This window comes from Passer domesticus, chromosome 9 (genome assembly GCF_036417665.1).
Source record: "Passer domesticus isolate bPasDom1 chromosome 9, bPasDom1.hap1, whole genome shotgun sequence".
Lineage (NCBI taxonomy): Eukaryota > Metazoa > Chordata > Aves > Passeriformes > Passeridae > Passer > Passer domesticus.
In genome coordinates, this window is record NC_087482.1 from 25,045,657 (window position 1) to 25,067,888 (window position 22,232).

The window sequence follows — 22,232 nt, forward strand, 5'->3', positions numbered from 1 at the left end:
CTGGGAGCGACTGCACAGGGTGCCCACGGTGGGGAAAGGACAGAGGGGGAGAGCAAGGCTCCAGTGTGTCCTGAGAGAGCCTGGATGTGTGCCCTTGGGCTGCGGAAGCTGTCCCAGCAGAAGGAGGGACGGAGGTTGGGAGGGACACTTGTGGCACTGCCTGCTGCAGTTTCCCCCAAGGATTTAGTGTGGATTTCCTCTGTGGGAGGGAGAGAGCCCCCACGGGCTCTGGGCTCCTCCAGCCATCACTCCAGGGATGTTGCACAGGGCCTGCAAAGAGGGTGGAGAGTGACCAGAGCCAGTCCAGAGCTCCCCATGCCCCTGTGCAGCTTTGGTCTTGTCCATTGATATCTGGCTCCCACGGCCTTACCCGACCCCCTTGCAGTGCCCAGTTCCCAAAGGCAGAGGGGGATCCCAGCACACCATGGAAATGGGTCTGATCAGATCTGTGCTCCCCTCTAGACGAGCATGCTAGGAAGGCTTCTCCAGCAGCTTGGCTCCATGAAGATTTTCAGCCTCTTAAGCCTCCTGAAGGTATGTTGTCAATGTTCCTAAAAGAATAATCATTGACAGCCTGATAGGCACCAGGTGACAGGAGCTCCTGTGGCTGTTGAGTTACAGGTGTGTCTGCAGCAAAGACTTTTCAGGCTCCTTTCCTGGTTGCTGCACACAAGCCCCGCTCCCATGGCAGGGGTGAGTAGTGTGTGCCTGCTGACCCCGCATGCTGAGCCCTGGTTCTATGGGATCCATTCACCTGAAATGCAAATACTTCTCTTAAGGTCCTCCGAGAAGGAGGAACAAACCTATAGGAGACAGGAAGTCCCTGGAGGCATCCAAACACATGCACAGGATCGGGAGTGACCTGGAGAGACAACGTGGTGGGTGCATTTCCCTCATGCTTCCCCTGGGACTCAGCAGCCTGGGGCTTTGGCTGCACATCTGGACACGCCGTGCCCGGCACAGCGGGAAGGGATCCATGGCAGCCTCGCTGCCCCGCTGCTGCTTTCATGCCCTGCAGGGCTGTTTCCCAGCCTGGCCTTGCTGCAGCTTCTGCCCAGCCTCTGCAGGAAGGCATTTGGCATCAGCTGACAGGCTGCCCAAACTGCACCAGGGGCCATGCCCACCCTGAGATCCCCTGCAATTTCCCAGTCTCTGAGCACATCTGGAGGGGCAGCTCCTTGGAGGAGGGAGGGCCCTGGAGCGGCCCCAATAACCTGGTCTTTCTCCTGAATCTTGTCCATTACTGAGACAAGCATTGCCTCCTGAAGATGCCACATTCCCACTGGGGAAGAGCCTCACCTGATGCAGCATTGCCTTCTCCTTTCTGCAGAGATGGAAGGAAAGCCTGTGCTGAAGGCAGCATTTCCCAGAGGAAGCAGTGGCTCTATGGCAGCCTCTGCTGCAGGAAGGGAGGCGATGCCAGGCACAGGCCCCGGAGGTAATTGCTGTGCCTCTGGGCCTGAGCCCTGCTGAGGCTTCTGCTGCCCGCTCTGCTGTCTGGCAGTGTGGGCACACAGCATTACCTGACCCCCTTGCAGTGCTCGGTTCCCTATACAAGGGGATCCCAGCACAGCATGGAACAGATCCCATCTGTGCTCCTTTCTAGATTGGGAACGTGACTTCCGTCATTTGTTAAAGCACAGTTTAAGGATCTTGGAGCTTGGTGGTGGTAGGTTATCAGCAACCCTTTGCTAACAGAGCAATCACTATCCAAGTGTAATCATTGTCCAGAGTAATATTCCTTTGTCATTTCCCTTAAGATCCTCCGAAGTTTGATGGATTCTGGAAATCCTGGCCTCCAAATTTGTACTCTTGTACCCAGCAATGATCTCACAGGATTGCTGCCCGTGGGAGGAAGGAGCATTTAGCTGTCCATCTTCCTCCCATGTGCAATGCCAGTGTGTCCTTCCATGTGCTCTGTGCAGCCAGGGAGAAGAGCAGAGAGGGAAGGGGCCGGGCCCAGGGCTGTGCCCCAGGGCTGAGCTTTTTGCAGCTCCTTTACCGACCCCAGGGAGCCTGAGCTGCTCCTGCTGCCACTGCCAAGCCCTGGCCCTGCCCGGGGCTGGGTTTAGAGCTGCTGGCAGCTCCAGGGAATCCTTTCTGCCCCGACTGCCCTGCAAGGGGCTCCTTCCATCCCAGTGTGGGGCCACTGCAGGCACGTGCTCCCCATGCCCCTGCTCCTGAGTGGGAGGCAGAGCTGAGGCAGTGCCTTGGAGGGCACCAAGAACCCAGGTGCCCTCACTGCCACTCAGGCCTGAAGGAGAACCTTCAGCAGGGTCAAAGGAACTGTTCTGTCCTGCCTTTCTTTGCAGATGAACCTGATGATGATCCTGATGATGAAGATGAGCCTGTTGACGAAGATGATCCTGTTGACGAAGACTATCCTGTGAATGGAGATGATCTGGATTCCCAACGCATACCCATTACTGAGGCTCTGGGAGATGCTGAGGGTAGGTCAAGGCCTTTCTCCTGGGAGAGCTGCCAGCGCAGAGCCCAAAGCTGGGCCAGGGGGGCATCGCTGCAGGTGCCAGCACAGAACCATGCACGTGTGTGCCCGCGCCCTGCACGATCCCCTCACCGCTCCTGCGGCTCAGTGGTGCCCGTGCAGATCAGCAGAGATGGCAGAAGCTTCTGTGGCTGTTGTGTTACAGGTGTGTCTGCAGGGAGGACTTTGGTGGATGTTGCACGCAGGCCCAGCTCCCATGGCAGGGGTGAGTAGCGTGTGCCTGCTGACCCCACAGGCTGAGCCCTCGTTTTGTGGGATCCATTCCTGGGAAATGGAAATATTTCTCTTAAGGTCCTCCAAGAAGGAAGAAGAAACCTATAGGAGCTAGTACATCCCTGGAGGAATCCAAACATCTGGAAAAACTCCTGAGTGGTGTGGACAGCCAGCGTGGTGGGTGCATTTCCCTCAGCCTTCCCCTGGGACTCAGCAGCCGGGGGCTTTGGCTGCACATCTGGACACGCCGTGCCTGGCACAGCGGGAAGGCATCCATGCACCACAGGCCATGCACACCCTAAGATCCCCTGCAATTTCCCAGTCTCTGAGCACATCTGGAGGGGCCGCTCTTTACAGGAGGGAGGGCCCTGGAGCAGCTCCAAAACGCTGGCCATTTTCCTTCTCCTTATCCATGTCTTCGACAAGTGTTGCCTGGAGCAGAATGGCACAGCACAGAGGAATTACGGTGTGCAGGCGCAGGGGTTTGGGTAATTAGCAGGCCTGTGCCAAAGGGCAGCAAAGTGCCTGCAGGCCCCAGCTCTGGGGGAAACAGAGGACGTCCTGCCCGTATCCACCGTGCTGCCAGCTCAGCAGTGCAGCACAGCAGGGGCTCACGCTCCCCATTGCTCCCACAGATGCAGCCAGCACCTCAACACATTCTGACATCATCTGGAAAAGCATGAGAAGAGTTTTCTGCTGGGGAACACCTTGTTTGATTAAGTTGATGGCCATTGTGGCTGGTGTGGCACTGTGCCTGATGATGTGCTGTGCAGGAATCTGGTATTGCTGGAAGAGAAAATCGTGAGTGTTTTGCGATTCTCTGCCTCAAACAGCTTCCTTTAAAGGCTGCTCATAGTCAGGGAACATTCCCAGAGAGTCTGCAGCGGAGCTGTGGCCAGTCCATGATTCTCCAAATGACTCTGCGGAGCTTCCATTGGCCTCTCAATTGCTGGGCCTTGTCCTGGGGGCCCCGCTGGGGCTGCAGCCAGAGCTGGCTCCCACTGAGGCTGCCTGGCCAAGAGCAGCCCCAGGGGCACGGGGCAGAGGCAGAAGGAGGTGGGGAGGAGAAAGAGCAGGGCCGAGGTTGCCCTTGAAAGGCAGAGGCGCTCTGGGGCCCGCTCCTGGCCAGGGACCCTGCCCAGAGCCGTGCCCTGCTGGCCGGGGCCTTGAGGGGCAGCTGTCCAGCTGGGCCCAGCTGTGCCAGCAGCTCCAGCCGTGCTGGGGAGCCTTGCCAGCTCTGGGCCCTGCTGTGCACGAGGGTCCCTGTGTGCCACTGGCAGCTGGGGCCTCAGCCTCCTCCTCTCTCCACAGGTGCTCCTGTGCATCTTCAGAAGATGATCCTAAAAATAGAGACAACGACAACTTGACAATTTATCCCAGCTATCCACTTCTGCCCCCATCTGCCCTGCCGTGGCTGCACCACCATAATGAAGGCATCCCCAAATCCACCCCTCCTCAACGAGACCCTCTGCCCCCGAGCCCCCTGGTCCTGTTCCCTGGCCAGGACTGAAGGTGGGCAGCCCTTGTCTGGCAGGGCAGGGCTTGGCCCACATTTTATGTTTAAATAAAGAAATAGTTTTCACAGCTATGTCCATGTGGTAGCAGCAGCAAAGCCCACCCGGCACCAGCACTGGCTGAGCTCCATGCCCAGGAGCAGCCGTGGATGTCCACGGTGTGGGCAGGCAGGAGCCAGGCAGGGGCTGCTGTGCCCAGCGGCGGGGCCCCGAGGGGAAGGGGGAGCCCATGCTGAGCGTCCCTGGGCTGAGGGCACATTTCCTTCTGGGGGATCATCTGGGCCTGGACCTGAAGAGGCTCAAAGGGATATTTTGGGGTCCCTGCTGAGAGGATCAGGGATCCCTCATGAGGCACAAAGGAGTATTGATGACCTCTCCTAAGGTGTGCAGGGATCCCTCATGCGTTGGGCAGCAGGGTTAAATTTGAAGTGGTTTTTTACTCTTCTCAGCACAGCACAGGGACACTTGGCCGAGGTTTTGCCAAGCTGGGAGAAAGCCTCTTGCAAAGGCTTGGGCCCAGCCTGTGGGCACAGCGGGCGGGCGCAGCCCATCCCCTGGGCCAGTCCGGGCTGCTCAGGCCGGGCCGGGCCGGGCCAGGCTCGGGCCCCGGCAGGGAAGGGCCGCGGCCCTGGGCTCTGCTGAGGCTGCTGAGCTCCGGCCTGCCCTGTGCTGCAGCCCAACACATTGACAGCCATGGCCGTGCCCTGGGCCACCGCAGGCACCCAGGGCTACAGCTGAGGCCATGCCTTCTCCCACTGAAGGGAGGCTGGCTCTGTTCCCTCGCAGGGCACAGCTTAGCTCCCAGCACCTTTGTGAACCTGCCTGCCGGGCAAGTGCTGGGAGGCAGAGAGTTCCAACCCTTCTCACTGGGAAATGTGGTGGTGTAGGGATTTTAAATTTTTTTCCCTCTAAATTTGTGTCCTGGGAGAGGGTTAAGTTTGCTTGCTCTCAGTAGGGCGCTTTTCTTCTTGGCAGTCAGTGGTGCTTCAATGCAGCCAGGGTTGAAGGAGGATCTCTAGCCGCTTGGGCTGTGGTTGTGGGACTGGCTTCATCCTTCCTTTGGCTGTTATTTGCACTGGTGCTTGTGCAGGCATTTTACAGTAACTGGCTTCAGTTCTTTCCTCTTGCCCCCAAAAACCGAGAATAAACCTGTTTAGCACCAATGTTTGGGCTCCCAAACAGAACTGTTCTCATTCTACGAGTGTCACAGACATATTTTATGAAAAATCCTTTTTCCAGGGTCTTTTCTCCTGTGAAGCTGGGAAGCTTCAGCTTCTCCATGTTTTGTTGCTTTGGAATGTGATTTGGAGAATTGTTACCCAGCATGTGAAATTGTTTTTACTTGATGAGCAATGACAGCCACCTGTGTTAAAGCTGTGAACAGTCACAAGATTTGTTATTCATTCCTCTGCTCTCCCTTCCAGCTTTTTGATGAATTCTTTCTCTCTATTTAATATAGTTGTAGTGTAGTACTTTAATTTAATATAATATCCTCATATATCAGCCTTCTGAAACATGGAGTCAAGATTCTCATCTCTTCCCTCATCCTGGAATCCTCAAGCTTGCTCAGTGAATGAGCAGCTGATTGAAGTACAAAAATACTGAGAAACCCCACAGTCCCTTCCTAGGAAGAAACATCTCCCCATCTAAACCTCACCTGTCTTTATCCAGTTACAGGGGAAACAGACATATATATATATATATATATATATATGTATGTCTGTAATAAAATAACTTCAGCTTTAAATGAAATCTCTGTATTTATCCTTTTCCTATGAAATTTTGGTTAGAAAGAAGTTTTATTTTACACAGTTACATTTAGTAAAGACATTAAATAACAGATGCTTTTAAGATGCCAAATACTGGAACTGCAGCAAATTCCTCCCTGACTGACATTCATGAGTGCCTGCTCTCAGGGAGGAATCAGAAGGTCCTGTCCAGAGGGTGAGAGCAGATGTATGCCCTCTTCTCCAGGATCTGCTTTGCAGCTTTTTTAATGGAATCATCCAGGTTTTCATCAGCATCTGTGGAGAAAGAGAGAAAAGTCAACTAAGGGACCACAAAGAGCTGTTGTAAATTTCTTTCAAGAAGTGTTTTTGAACACAAATGCAAGAGTGTGAGGGCCAGGAAGAAACTGAACATTCTCTATTGAAAAAGATTGGTTATTACAGACTGAGCTTCAGAGACCCAATGCCCAGCTGGTCAGTACTTCCCAAAGAGTCCAAATCCCTCATTTCTATCAGCTACTTGTCAGAAGTATATACATGAAATGTAGATATTATATTCCTCAATAAGGAACTCTTGCAGTTGGCTTTAGCTATGAAGTGAAGAGACTCTTTTCAACAGGTTCCAGCTCTGCTGCTTGTTTCAATTAAAAGCGGAGCCAAACTCTTCTGTTGGTCACATCAAACTCACCTTTTTTTGATTACAGTCTGAAAGACAGAAGAGCGTAAGAACTATTTTATAGTACTTACATTTTTCTAATTGAGCCATGGCATAATTATTCTTGAAATAGGCTTCTGTGCAGAAGATATTTGTAAGAAGCACCTGGAAAAGGAGTAAAACTGAGTTTAAAAATAGTGAATGAATTTCATAACAAAAACCATGTAGTAAGAATACAGTAATTGAAACATCTCAAAGCTCTTTGATGATGGTGCCCTGAACCCCAGTCATGTGCAGTGCAGCCTCAGCTCTCCCTTTGAGGCCAGAGAACTGCCAAGGCTCAGGGCTGGGATGAGCCTTCGCCCAAAAGCTACTCCAAGACTGATTGGGAATCAATCCAGAGCAGGGCTCACACAAAGAGCAAAGTCTCAAGGCCAAAGCCAAACCTTCATCACGTTGGATTTGTTTTCACACTGATCTGGAGCAAATTTTTCTTGTGCTGCAACACCACTGTTACCATGAAACTTTACATGAGGTACTAAATAAGCACTGTCCTTTCCTGTCCTGAGCTGTGCTGCCCAAATACTGTTGTGCTTATGTGTTTTTATTAATGATTATATGGAAAGAGCTTGGGAAGAACTGCATGGTGTTAACAGATTTGAGAGAACGTGCAGAGTTGTGGTGAGGTTCTAAATGTCTGTGTATGTGTTAAAGAAGTATTTTAAACATGTTGAAAGTGTGCAGCTCAACAAGCAGAGCCCCTGAGAGGCTCCTGCACTCTGGCAGGTTTAGCCACGTTCTGCTGCACTTTTATGGGAGAGTTTGCTGTAATTCCCCAGAGATGCAGCCTGCCTGCTGCCAGGAGCACAGCCTGAGTGGGAATGGTTGGTGCTGAGGGACACTCACCTCGTGGTCATGGTTCCTGAGCCCGATGCTGATGGAGCGGCTGGCCCGGGAGATGGCTGCAGTCATTGCATACAAATTAATCACCACATCTGCCACTCTCTTCAGCACCAGCTGCTCATCCACTATTGTCTGGGAGAGAGAAAATCATTATCTGCTTGTGGTTTGCCAATTTAAAACTTTAACCAAATATCACTGTCCATACTTCATGTTTAGGTCCAGCTTTATTTCGCATAAACCGGTTCTAGCCTAGGTCAGAAATTATCATTGTTAGTTTTGGGTTTACTAAGCTGCACCTTTTAAATTCTACTTGTAAAATTGTAATATTGATGTGTGCCTTAAACCACTTTGTTAAATGCCTGTAGCAGCAGGATTTGTGCTTACACAAGAAGAAAACAACCAATTCACTGAGGGTGCTGGTACTTTGGTTTTGGTTCTAACAATGTAACTTGCCCATTACACTGAGTACCTAATGTCAGTGTGTTTTCTCACACCCAGTGAGAAGGTGTCATGTGAAGGAAGTGCTGGTCCTGCCACACTCAGTCCCCTGCAGGTTCCAGTGGGGCCTTGAGGATAAACTACTCAGTAACAAAGACAACAGACAAAATAAATAGTTACCTTGCCAAACCTACTTAGCAGGCCCCTGACTGTAGTTCCAAAATAATAAATGTTTTCTTCAAGTTTCTTGGCATTCTCCTATAAAACAAAACACAAAATAGAACAATTTGAGTAGTCTTATAACAGAAAAGCAACATACCCCCACCCCCTTTAAAGAGGATACTGGATTTTCTCTTTTTTAACATTCATCCACCTTGCTCCTAAAAGCCAGACAGGCACATTTCTTTCTCTCAAAGATCCATTACAATTTTCTGGAGTTTACTCTCAGTAACTTTTAGTATAGGCTTATGATAACAAAAGTAACTAACAGAACGCCCCATGAAAAATATACCTTATCTTTTTCCTATTAACAGAACATTCATTTTTGGTCATAAAAACCTTCTCCTAAGTGATTAAGCAAGTATGTGTATGTGTAATTCACAGTCATTCTGACCTGAAACTCTGTTCCAATTAAACAGGAAAAACTCCTGTTTTGTAACTAACCTTATAACAAAGGGCAGCTATTAAAAACGCTTTCATATGGTGAAGGCTCAATTTATACAAATTATCCAAATGGATCTAAAACTGGATTTGGTATAAACACAGGCTTAGAGCAGCCTTCATCCTCCCTTGATACCTGGACAATAACTGTAACTTCTTACCCTGTCATGGTGCCAACATCTGCTTACCCTGGAAAATCTCACTGCCCCTAGGTATACATTTTGGTTTGCAAAACCAGGAGATGAAATTGTGGCAAGCAGCAAAGGGAACAAACACAAGAGCAGAGTTTGTTCCCAAGAGAGCAAACAGAGAGGCTCTTACCTGGAGGCTGGGATGCACCACCCCACTGTCACCTACAAGCCCCAGATCCACCTTCCTGCCCAGGGTGTCCTGTAACCTGGTCAGGAACTCCCCCAGCGCCACTCCCACGTTTCCTTTCTTGATTGCTCTGAAATGTTGGGGAAAGAATGGCTGTTAAAAAAAATTCCAAGAGGTTCAGACACAACCAGTTGGAATTCCAAATACTTTAGCACTAAGTCCTGATCCACTGCTGTGAAGTCTGGAGAACAACTGTGGAGCCTTAAGAGTCATCAGCTGCTCTCCAAGACACCCACAAGGAATTCCAGAGACCAGTACTCAATATGCACAATGCAGCTGTTGTGTCAATACAACTTCATTCAGATACAAAATATTCATTACTGGTCTTAATAGAAATAATTACAGCTTGTGTAAAAGTCCAAGATAAAATGCATTAAATGCTACAATTCCTAAATCTATGAACCATCCCATTAAAAACACAGAGTCCCTGTAACAGTGAACTTTTACAGACAATAAATAGAAATACTGCAGGTATTCCCTGCAGTTTGTCCTCTTATCTATAAAGTTATCTGATTCTGTTTAGTTTATTTAAAACTATTAAGAATAAATAAGAACATACTTAATTTTGTCAGTTAAGATCTTCCCTGCATGCTGCATCCCTGTCAGTGCAATGTACATTCTCAGGATTTCATTGGTGCCCTGGAAAAAGCAGAAGAGAAAGTGAGAAGGTGGGTAACCAGAGTTTACAATAGTGTTTTCCAAGCAGGTCTGTTGTGCCCCTGTGCTCTTCCCACTGCTCCAGTATCACATGATGACTCTCCCCACACATAAACTGCCGCCTTTTGCTTTATCTCAGTTTTAATTCTGATTTCATGGGGCATTGCAGAAGTTGAGCCCCTCATCATTAAACACACAAATATACCCCAATGTAAAAGAAAACAGACAAAATGCATTTTGATTAAAAATGCTCTGCACTGTTCCAGTGAAGGAATATTTGAATAGTTGTAGAACTGCTCAAAATGAGCTGAGTTAAAATCAAGTCTGACAGTGACTCTGATGTGCACATGATGGGTCACTGACAATCCAGCTTGGAAAGAGAACAAGCTTCAGAACCAACCTTTCTTTTAATTTAAATAGCCATCAATAAGTTAATTAAATGTCTAAGTTGATCTTTTATGAGTTTCTCTGCTTCTCTTGTGAGAAGCACACAAGAGGAAAGGTTACTGCTGTAACTCACACTGTGGTCAGTCTGTAAAAGCCATCATAGCTTATTTTATTATAGGGAACTACTATTGATATTCCAAAGAAAACAAGGTTAGTCCTGCAGTTTTACTGTTAGAGACTTTGCAGCTGAAGGAACAAGATCCTGGTCAATCAAACCTTCAGGTTTCTACTCCCCTTTATAGGAGGTGTGAACTGCAGTTTGCAGAAAAAGGGGATCCTGGTACTTGCCTCAAAGATGAGCAGGATCCTGGTGTCTCTGAGGTAGCGTTCATAAGGATAATCCTTCATGTAGCCAAGGCCTCCAAGGATCTGCAGAGCCTCACTCACACATGCCCAGGCACCTTCAGAGCTGAACACCTGCCATGGAACAGGGTTTGATCAGCAGAGAGTAGATAATAAATCAGCAATAAACACAGGATGCCCTGCTCTGGGGTTGTATCCACAGGACACTGCTGCAGCGTTTTCTGTGTGTTACACCGGTCCTGGAGCAGTATCCCTGTGGCTCAGGGGTTTGTCAAATTTAGTGATGCAATGCACAGGGCACTCTCCACATTCCAGGGACAGGGGCAGCCCCACACAGGGAGAGCAGCTGCAGCTGCTTGGCTGGAGCCCAGAGCAGGAGTTTTCTGCAGTGACCATGAGGGACACCCTGACAGCCACAGCCTGGATATTCCACAGGGTTTGTTGTGCCATCAGCTCCCTGGGAAAGCTGGCACAGCAGCAGCTTGGCCAGGATGGCAGCTGGAGTGTGACTGAGTGTCTCAGTGCTCATGTGAGGCCTCCTCAGATGCCAGCTCAGCGGCTGTGACATTCTCAACCTGTTCCCTGCAGGTTTTATTTTGCACAAGTCTGAGCTTGTGGGGTACAGACAGAAGAGTATCTGTCATTCCACCTGGCTGCAGTGCTTCTCTCCTCTAAATGCAGCCCTGAGTTCTCAGCCCTCTGCAGGCTGAACACTGAGCCTTTTCCCAGCCCTGGTTACCTTGACCATGGCAGCCTCGACGGAGCAGTCAGGGAAGCCTGGCCTGTCCATCATCCCTGCAGTCAGGTAAGCCATGCTCTCCATCACGTAGGCTTTCACAGCCATCAAACAAAACTTCTCCTGCCACACAGCAACAGGAGGAATCGTACAGAAATTCAGATGCAAAAGTCCACAATCAACCCTCAAACTTAAAAAGACCTGCAGTTCTTATATGTTTTACATCATCAAATTAATCAATCAATAAAAAGTACCACTTTGAAACAACAATAAATAAAAAATACTTTTATACATTTATCATTCTGGACATTTAAAAGATCAGTGTACAGAAGTCAGCACCAGGTTCACACAAATTTCTAGCAAATCCTTTAAACCAGTACAGCCAAAATACACCCAATGCAATCTATGTCCTGGCACTTCGCACAGAGATTTAGGTGTTTCATGTTTTGTTACCTGAATTAATCCAAACTGGCTGAGTTTCTTATTGAATTGTTTCCTGGTGCAAGCATACTCTGATGTCAGTTCTTCAAAGAAAGAAAAACAAGTCATTCTCAGAAGGGCTGTGACAGACCATTCCAGCAGCTGGTGTCCTTCCCTGGGCGGTGACATTCCAGTCTGTGCCCAGGAGCCCCCTGGCTGTTCCAGAAGCAGCACTTTGTGAAAATCACCCTCACACTGATGTTGTTGACCAAGTGTGGGACCAGCCTGTCAAAGGCTTTTGAACCAGAGGTATGAACCTGTACTCTTAAGAGAAGTGATCAGGTTTGGTGCTAATTGGTTAGAGAGACTTCTGTTACTGTTTTGGCTAATAATTGGCAGAAAGCAGTTTTAGCCCTAGTTACTGTGTGCAGCTTTGAGCCAGTTATTCAGGTGGGAGGTTCCAGGGGAGATTACACCTTCTAAAATCAATAGTACAGAGGTTTTTTTGTTGGGAATAACATTTTACCTCAGGGAAGTCCAACAGAGGCAATAACCTCCCACTCTATGAACTGAATCTACACTGTACAAAAGGAAAAAGACCTTTATTTCAAAACCTCTGCAAGCAGGCTTTTAATTTAATTTAATTTTTCAAAACCATATTTTCGTGTTTTAAAGATATCAAAGCCTGTTATGACAAGGTCAAGACTCCTGCTCCCACTCTGAATGTCCTGCATTATCTGCCTCAGGCAGAGCAGTTTCTGCTGGCACCCAGCCATGCAGAGCTCCCAATTCACCCACCTATCAACTTCTTAATCATTCCAGCAGATGCACTGCCCATGCTAAATCTTCCACTGTTGAGGATATTCATGGCAACCTGTGAAGAAACAGATGGGGTTTAGGCCACATTCTCCTTAGGTCACTGCTTCCTGCTTCTGTGTTCCCTGGATTTCACTCCTCACTGGGACACACTGCCAGTCCTGGAGAGTGCCCTCACATCAGCCACCACAGCTCTCAGCATCCCAAGGAAAGTGCTTCAAAACTGGGCTTTTCCTGCCACCCATTACATCCAATTTTGTATCTGAAGTAGATGATCCCGTGACTTGGAAATAATCTCTAATTAGATGAAGGCAAAATGTAGATAAAAATGCATTTATCTGCAGCTGGTAAACAACATTCCAGCTGGACAGCACGGCTCCAGTTTATCAGATGAAGAAAACCACAGTATTTCTCCTTGCAGCTGACCTGTGATGGCTGCTCTCTGCCTCAGGTGGCTTTCAGCAACACATCACAGAAGGGATAAGAAAGGAGGTATAGAAATTAAATACAGACCAATAATGTAAAAAAAATAGATTTTAGAGTCTGGTGTCTGTAGTGTTGTTTCTCAACATGGGTGACTCATGTCAAAGCCTGTTAGGAAAGAAGTCACTGTCCTACATTTTAACTTGTCAGGAAGGCACCATAACAATCTTCTTTTAATCTCTACTACATTAAGGAAAATAATTTCTTTTAGCACTTAGGCCTGGACTTGCCTGCTACAGCAGGAGTAAGAAATGGAGAAGGAGTAAGAGCAGGTTAGCAACTCCCCAGGTCACACTCTCAGAGAAAGGTTACACAGCAAGGCCACCTGTGGTTTTCTCTCCTGGGGTCCTGCCAGCATTTCCCTGTGCAACAGGGCAGCCCTGGAGAAGCACCTGACAGCCAGGGCACCTTGGAGCTGGGCATGCCTCCAGCACTCCCTGTGACATCCACACAGCCTGTGCCAGGGTGTCTCCCTTCCCACATTCTGCTCTGGAACCAGCAGAGGACATGTCCTCCATTCAGGGCAGAAGGGCAGCTGAAGTCACTCCCTCTTCTGAGGGGACACCACAACAAACAACCAAAAGCCCAACAAGAAGAGAAGAAACACAGAAATCTGAGATGATGGCACACTGTGCACTGTCCAGTGACACCAATTTACAGATCAATGGGGGAATCTCTCCTCCTGTACCCTAGAGTGTGGCAGTGCTCACACCACCCACAAGGAAACTTCAGCACGGGGGGAAACAGCCTCCTTCAGACTTCTATAAATCACCAGTAGTTATTCTCCACTGCTTACCTTAAATCCCCCTCCAACTTCTCCAATTACATTCTCTATAGGCACTTTGGTGTTTTCGAAATGTACTTCACAGGCTGAAACACAGAATTAACACTTGATCAAATATGACACAGAAATACTTAAAAGACATTCAGGAACTTAAGTCACTATTTGTAGCAGGAAATGAAGTCTTCCTAATGCATTGTTTATGACAGAATTATACATGCTTCGCCAAAGAAGTGAGAATTTGGGAAAAGGCTGTAGTTGACATCAGTTATTGATGTAAAATATTTAAAATATTATGAATATACACTGTGTAAACAGAGAACTACAGTTTGGTCTTTATTTCTAGTTCTAAGGAACTGACTGAACGGTCACCAAGATGGTGAAAAGATGCAATCATTACAAAGCTTAGAAGAGCTGAAGAACGTGGACTTCTAGATTAAACCTACTGGCCACTGAGTCTCCTGAATGATTTCTTTCACTGCACAGTGAATGAACTCCACAAATTGGATTTCTTATTTCAGACCCTGCGTCAGGAAGGGCTCCTGGGAAAAGCCAGCTAAAGAAACATGAAACTTATACTGTAACATGGAATACGTATTGATTTGCCCCTGAATTCAGATGATCCAACCAAAATAAAACCTTAAACTATGAAAACAAGTTCTGCTAACAGTTTTAGGTGGCTCTTACTGTTGGAGCCTCGAATGCCCAGTTTATCCTCGGGTTTCCCATGGGTGACGCCCCCGAAGTCCCGCTCCACGATGAAAGCAGTGATTTTATCCTTCACCTGCCCGTCCTTGTCCACAATCTCTGTCCTGGCAAACACTGTGAAAATACTGGCCAGGCCACCATTGGAGATCCAGACCTGTTTTGAGAGAGGGAAGATGTGTAAGAAAGGTAAATGTGCTGATTTTGTGGGCACAGCCCTCCAGGGTTTTGTAACAGGCTGGGAAAAGAACAGAGTGCTGAAAAATTGCTGTTCCTTCCCTTCAGTTCTAATGAGGGTCTGCTCCCAGGGTGAGCACATTTCTGAGGAGAGCTGACCACATGTGCTCAGTTTAGAGCAACTTTAAAACCAGAATGTAGTATCAATATGCATTAAATTAAAATCCACAGTGCATTTCCACAAAAGCTGGTCCATCCTGCTGCTGCTGGCACCTGAGAGATACAGGGGCAATGCAGACTGGACAAACCCTGTGGCCAAAAATTAACTCTGATGAGAAATTCTCTGATCAGCCTCTCCCCCAGGGTGGGTCTCTTCACACCACAAATGGATCAACAACTACAGACCAAGTCTGCAACGCATCCAATACTGCTGAAACCAGGACATCTCTGATTTCTTCAAGACTGGCTTTTGTCACGGTTTCTTTTAACAGAAAGGTTCCAAGCAGACCTATTTCTAATTAAATATCAAGTTGTATTTTAAAATCTAGCCTGCAGAATGAAGAGATGTCAAATACAGGTTCAGGTTTCCTTTTACCTAAGCTGTCATGGAAGGGGCTGATTTACTAAGAAACCAACCCGCCCTGAAGCTGAACACACAAATGGCCAACAGAGAAAGAACCCAGGGTAGTTTTCCATTTTCCTTACCAGGAGTTTAATGCAGTAATTCTCTAACAATAATTTTCTATTCCCTTTGTGCCTAATCTTTTTGACAGGGTCATTCTCCTCTAGCTTGGAAACCTCCCAGTTCCAGACTGATGCAAAAGACAAGAACACTTCCTACATTTGTAAGAAACCCCTTTCCTGTTCCCAGTCTGTGAGTAGGTACCTTGGAGCCATTTAACAGGAAGTGTTTCCCATCTTCACTCAGGGTTGCCCTTGTCTGGATGGATGCAGCATCACTCCCACTAGAAAACAAACAAGTTATTAATGTTTAAACAAGTAAACATGCTTTAAAAAAACAAAACTGCATATTCCCCCTCTTTCCTATTCTGTAAAAAGGAGGGGGTCTTAAATAGCAGTATATAAATTTTAGCTTTTAACTAACAAGGAAGCTCACTAGACTGAACAGTTCTAAAAGTTACCTGAGGGGACATTTCTTCTCATTACCATGTTATCAGGATTATAACCTGACCAGAATGTGTAGAATGCCACAAAAGCAACATTTTGGAGCTACACTTTGAGCTATGTGAACACACAATGAGCCTCTCACTTAAGTGACAACAAAAATTCTTCCTTTTAGTTTTGGTAGCTCCTTCAAAACAGGCTTTTATATTTTGAATAAGAACTGAAAGCATCCCAGAACAGTCACAGCACATTATTTCTGACGTAGCACAAAGCAACCTTTCAAGTAAATGAATTCCTGGGATGAGAACAAGAATCAAGGATTTCATGGACACTGCCAAAAGCAGCATGTTGGGGAAAGAGTAATTGGAGTGTTCCTTGAAATACCAAAACTAAGCCACAGATGTATATACTGAAGCCATGGGCCCCAGATAAAGAAGCCTGAAGGTATGAAGCAATGCAGCTAAGGCAGTGAGCCCCTGTGGGGCTGTGGGGCAGCAGCACCTGCCGGGCTCGGTGAGGCAGAAGGCAGCAATGTGCTCCCCCGAGGCCAGGCGGGGCAGGTACTTGGCCTTCTGCTCCTCGGTGCCAGCAATGAGGATCCCCTGCAGAAACAAGCACAGGAAACTTTGCAGCATCACCCTGTGGGAAAAGAGAGGGAGCTGACAAGCTCCAGCACGTTCAGAAAGCTTCATCTGCAAGTTTTATGGCATAGCAAGAGACAGTTTAATCAACAAGACTGTATTATTTGTCAGTCATTAAAATATTTTTTCATTAGCATTCTCTGCTCAATTCGACAAGGAATCTTCTCTTGCTATAACAAACTGAGTGTGGTTTCAAGCTTCTTTCTGCCATCCACCCAGCACTAAAAAGGTAAATACCTATGGCTATATTCAAGTTCAAAACTGACACACTTTCTCTCAGATGAGTTATCTCCTCTAGGCCCCCCAACATGCAGCCCCAGCCAGCCAAAGTTCCTCTTTTCTGAATTCTTTCCTTCCTCATCACCTGAGCCCCCCGATACTGTTTCAATTCTATTTATTCTAGGTACTTTAAACAAGTTTAGCCAATTAAAAAAAAAAAAAACAACTTGGACTCATTCACCTAAGAACAATTATCCTAATAGTAACTTCCTTGTGTACTTCCTATGCAGCCTTTCTGTCTCACACTGAACCAGTGGCAGAGGCTGCTGCAGACACCAACAACCTGATTTATGCTTTGCCAGTAATTCTGATTTGCTCCCCCTAAGCCCCACATTTTTCACTTCACCTTTTCCATGCAATCTGTGCAGAAGCCCTGGCCCCAGAGCAGCAGCATTACCTTCAGCCCAATGGCCTGGTGAGCTGCCAGGGTCACTGCAATGGAGCCATCCAGGGAGGTGATTTCTCCCAGACGTGCATACATGGTGTTTGACAGGCCCAGCCCACCTGGAACAGGCACCAGGTTTTATTTCAGTACATTTTTTGTGCCACTTCCCCGCTCCCCCAAAAATCCATTTCAAGTACAGAAATACAGGAATGTAGCAGCTTTAACTGGAGAGGTACAAAAGTGGCACAAAATGCACCCCTAGATGTTCTTCTGTGGCATTTACTCACCATATTCCTCTGGAATCTGCATGCCAAAGAGACCCAGGTCCTTCAGTCCTTGTAAGGTTTCGGGTGGGATTTTTGCATTTTGATCGATTTTCTTCGAGTCCACTACAAATAGAGAATTTTTTCTCATTTGACACTGTGTTTCTCAGTGCCCAGAGCAGCTGGGAGGCTACAGAATTCCCCCACCAGGGCCACAGTCACTCATGACCCTTCTCATTCCCAGCTTCACAAGAATTTCTTCTTTCTAGCTGCAGCCTGACCATCCTGTTTGTCCTCACGACATATTCAGGAAAAAGACTTGGAAATGGGAAAAATACAGCATTTATTTCATTTTCTCAAACATTTCTACTGGTTCTGCATGCCAGCAGATTCCAAGACTGGAATAAGCAAAGTATTTTCAGGATTTTCTATCTGAACTAAGTCTAGGTCGTGAATACAAGAAAAAAAAAAAGTACATAAATGAGGAAATTAGAAAATCTTGTTCTTAGGAGATTTTAAGATTCTTGGGGGATTAAGAGAGCTGTTCTGTACCATGGCAGTGAAAACAAACAGGAATCATACTTTCTCCAGACTCCATAATTTGACCCTTTTATTCCTTCCCTAAACATCAGGCTGTTTACTCCATGAACCATGTTCCCCCCCACAGAGCAAAGAGTTAAAAAATGTAATTTGAATAAATCCTTTATTTACTGTCAGTGAGCAACACTACAATTTTACAGTTAAAATCACCTGGATCTCGCCAATTGTGATGTGTGACAATCACTGGCTTCTCCAAACTCCTACAGAGTTTGGAAAACCTCTGTCAATGGGAAGGCTGAGACAGTGCTGTTTAACTGCCCCAGAAATTGCTGTCTGTGCAAACCACTATTCTGCAATTGCTCTGGAATTGGCTTATCCAAGGCAGCAGGAATGGAAGGACACCCTGCAATGCTCTCTGGAATGCAGACGGGTAATAAGGCCTTTCCCAAATGGAATTATTACTCTAATACTGGAAAAACAGAAATGCTTTTGATTTTTCATAACTCCTCAACGAGCTAGTATTTCTGAGTATCTCTGCTGCGTTTTGCCACGGTCAGTTTTAGCAGAGTAGGACAGCTATAAAGTTCTAGGAACTAGAACTAGGAAAAAAAAATCACAATGTATGAAGTAGTTAGAAGCACAATTCAGCTGAGCTAAAACCAATTTCAAATCCTATCTTTATCCCAGAATCCTTTTACATCCTTGGTTTTTCCCCTGTTTTGGAGATTTAATTCTTCTGATCAGCACCCAAATACTTCCCAAAAAAGCCACAAATGGACATGCTACAGAATCAGCATCACTGTGTGAGCAGCAATAAATGCATAAACTAAATTAAATGTTTGAAACACCTTATGGAACTGCTATAGTGAAATAATTTTGTAATCACTAAATCACTTGCATGGATAAAAACACAATAATATACCTTCTTCATTGAAGAACTTTTCAACAGGTCCCACAAACTGGTTGATTTCTGCCAGTTCTTCATTGCTAATTTCTGGGTAAGGAAAAACTTCTTCCTAAAATAGGAGAATAGGAGAATTATTTAATAATTTTTAATACACGAACCATGCAGTTAAAATAAAAATCATGGGAGATATGCCTTGCAAAGACTCTAAAACACTGTGCAAATTAAGAATTGTGGAAAATGTCCCGAAACAGAAATAGGGCTCCACAGGACCCAACTTTATTTCACATCAAAACCAGACCAGAGGGTGTTAACTGAACAACAGAAACATGAGGGAGAAATCAAGAGATCTTTTAAGAACCACGAGGATGCAAAAGTTCTTCATCACCCATGAGTTTTAACCCTATTCAGGGACTGATAAAAATGAGTTTGATGTTTCCAAAGCTCAGCCCATGAGCACTGTCCCTTGTGAACACCCAGCACATTTCACCTGCTAATGCCTCGAGGACAAAGGTGAGTGAGCCCCACCACTCCTTATCATCCCCAGGGTGTTCTGGCCATGAACTGGAAGCAGCACAGCCTGACAGGTTGGAATTGGTAAAAAATACAAACAAGGAACACAAGGAGTGGGAGGCTACGTGAGAAGAACACTTCTGATTTTTACTGCCTTTCCCCTTTTAAACAGAAGAATTTATCTCTGTCCACACAAATCTGTTCATGGTACTCTGAGCAATATATCAGCATCAAAAATTCAGGACCTGTGAAATGTTAGAGGTTTTCAGAAAGCTGCTGTGTTGAAACTTGAGGGAAGAAACACCCGAGACACATCTGTAGAGGGGTTTAACACAGTGGAGCCTGAGTGCTGCCTGTTTTAACACCTTATCTGACAAGCTCTGTTGAAAGAGACTTTATTGCTCAACTCATTTCAGTGGATTTGAATTATTCCTTCTTTCCATTTACTTCACCCTGCAATCTCTGATAAATGCACACTCTAAGCCCTGCAGTAACAAACTCTGCTTAATACAGCGTTCCATCTCAGATTTTAACTTCTTTGTCCAGTGGCATCTCAAGGCACCACAAGAACGCCAATCTTTCCTACCAAAACTGTAGGCAGAGATTTACATGAAGCCTCCATCCTTGAAGAACAACCAGAGGACGAAGCCATCCAAGTTCAGCGGCATGCCCAGAGGGGGAGCACGGCGACAGGCAGCGCCCAGGGGACCCGCGGGGCTGGCAGGCACAGGGGCTCTCGGCGTTGTTTGGGTCACTCTGAGCCCCATCGCCTGTTCTGTGTGCAAAGGCTCCCTTCAGTTACCCGGCTGCAGCTGAGGGACACACAGAGCCAGGGCAGGGAGCTCCGCAGGGCTGGACCCGGGGGCTGCGGGGCAGCCGGGCCGGGCCGGGCCCTGCCGAGGGCTCACAGCAACGCCCGCAGCCCGGGCTGGGATGAGCAGCTGGGAAAGGCCCTGGCGCTGCTGCGGACGAGCCCCCGGTGCGTGCCAGCCCCGCTGTCCGCCGGTGAAAGGGCAGCGACCCCCGGGCGCGGCCGGCCCCCACCGCCCCCCGCGGACCCACCTTGCGCAGCGTGCCGAGGAACAGCTCCTTGGCGAAGGCGCGGCGGGGCGCGGCCGTGCGCAGGCCGCGGGCTGCGGGGCCGGCCCCGGGCCGGGGCTGGGGCTGGAGCTGGGGCCGGGGCCGGGGCCGGGCGGAGCGCAGGGCCCGCAGCAGCAGCAGCACCGCGCTCATGGCCGCGCTCGGCGCTCCGCTGACGGCACCGCCGAGCACCCGGCCCCGCCGGGGCGGGGCACGGCCCGCAGCCCCACAGCCCCGCGGCCTCACCGCCTCACGGGGCGGCGCTTCGCTCGCAGGAGCCGCGGGGATGTGCTCCATCCGGGTGACCTGCGGCGGGCACGGCCCCACAGCCCCGCGGCGCTTCGCTCGCAGGGCCCGCAGTAACGCCGCTCACGGCTTCCTCACGGCTTCCTCACGGCTTCCTCACGGCTTCCCTGGTGCCCTCCCCTCCCCGGCCCGGCAGCTCTTGCCCGAGCCGCACGGTCCCGCCGAGAAGCAGCTCTTGGTGCAGCCTTTGAATCGCCCTCATGAAGCGAAAGCCGCGGCGCAGGCCAGCCCGCGAGCAGCACCGCAGGCAGGGATCGCTGCTTCCCCTCCTGGAGCTGCGGGACACGCTGGGCTGCAGCGTGGAAATCGCCCCCGAATCTCCCAAATCCAAGCCTAACTCCCCCTGCTCCGTGTGTCGGGAGCCGGGGCAGGATGGTGTGAGCAGCTCCAACCTCCCCTGAGCGGCCCCGCACTCCTGCAGCCCTTCCCACATATATAAATAAGTGTCAAAGACCTGTCTGCTCGCTGTGCCCTGCGAGAGCGCTGCCCTGCACCGAGCATCCCCCTCCTCCTTCACTTTCCCTGCCATCCCTCTGGCAGCAGGTTTTGTCTTTTTTTAAAAAACCCAGGTGCCAAACCTGTGTGAAATTACTGATATTCACTGAAATCTGGCTGAGAAGCACTCAGTACGGGAGGTCACGGTCAGTTTTGTGGCACCATCACCCCCCAGCCGCTGCCTCACCTGCAGGTGGCTGGGGCTGCTCACCGACACAGAAGGGCTGTTAAAGGCGTGTTGAGCTTCATTTACTCAAGGGTAGAATTAATTTGTTTGAACTATTTATTTCAGATAAAATAATCCCTTTAAAGGCTGCTGCTACTCTGTCATTTTAGGCATGTCCATGTCCACCTGCCTTCACTTTGCTTTGGTCTGTGTGGAACTGCAGAATGTGACAAAATGGCATTTGCAAAAAGAACAAGTAAACACAGGCTTAATGAACTCACTTATTTTGCTTCCTGTACTTATGACTCATAAAATGAAAATCCTTTAATGTTGTAACCCAAATAAATTGCCATGTTGGTTGCCTCTCGACTGTACTGCAAGTAGGGAACAAGAAGGGCTGAGAGTGAGGGATCAGGAAAAGGTAAGGATGTGCTCAGCTCTGATTAAGTAACATTATCCTGCTTCTTTTGCTTTTGAAGGGTGGAAAAGCAAGAGGTGATGTCTAATCCTCCCGGGCAGCAAACAATGGGTGGGGAACGCTGAGCTGGGTGCAGCACTTGGCAGTCTTTGGGGTGCAGTGATGAGGTGCCAGTGCTTGATGGTATGGATAGAAGGGGACACGCCTCAGCCTTGTGACATGTGGGGTTAATGGGGCAGAGCCACACCATGTCCCTCTGAGGGGACCTGGGTGGCACTGCCACAGCAGTGCCACATCCCAGCTCTGGGCAGGAGAGGTAAAAAATGATTAAAAAATTAGTTTTTTATCTTCCTGGGCAGGAAAGGTGCAGGTCCCACAACACCTGCCAGACTGAATATCAGGAATGAAAGGGTTAAACTGAGGCCACCCTCTCCTGAGACAAGTCAGGCAGGTTCTGGTGATGTAGGGGTGATGTGGCAGCTTGAAAGAAAGGATAAACAGAGCGTGGTACAAACTGCTTGAAGAAAATGATCCAAAGAGTGAAAACAAGGCTGGGCAGTTGGGAAGCACAGGGAAAAGATGCCTCATCATGAAGTTC

General features: G+C 48.2%; 1 protein-coding gene, 1 long non-coding RNA gene and 1 pseudogene across 2 annotated transcripts; 2 read left to right on the forward strand and 1 right to left on the reverse strand.

The window, feature by feature from the left end:
• The first annotated feature begins 456 nt into the window (after positions 1-456).
• On the forward strand, positions 457-909 carry LOC135307278 (uncharacterized). The gene is made up of 3 exons (XR_010367982.1): positions 457-534; positions 622-693; positions 780-909. It is a non-coding gene; the product is annotated as an uncharacterized LOC135307278 (long non-coding RNA).
• Positions 910-1,344: 435 nt separating this feature from the next.
• Positions 1,345-4,229, forward strand: LOC135308338 (uncharacterized). Its single transcript, XM_064433278.1, has 7 exons — positions 1,345-1,438; positions 1,607-1,669; positions 2,313-2,450; positions 2,652-2,711; positions 2,798-2,896; positions 3,355-3,520; positions 4,031-4,229. Exons 1-7 carry the CDS (start codon positions 1,387-1,389, stop codon positions 4,227-4,229), a joined length of 777 nt encoding a protein of 258 aa, XP_064289348.1. The 5' UTR covers positions 1,345-1,386.
• Positions 4,230-5,974: 1,745 nt separating this feature from the next.
• Positions 5,975-20,811, reverse strand: LOC135307728 (complex I assembly factor ACAD9, mitochondrial-like; annotated as a pseudogene).
• Positions 20,812-22,232: the final 1,421 nt, after the last annotated feature.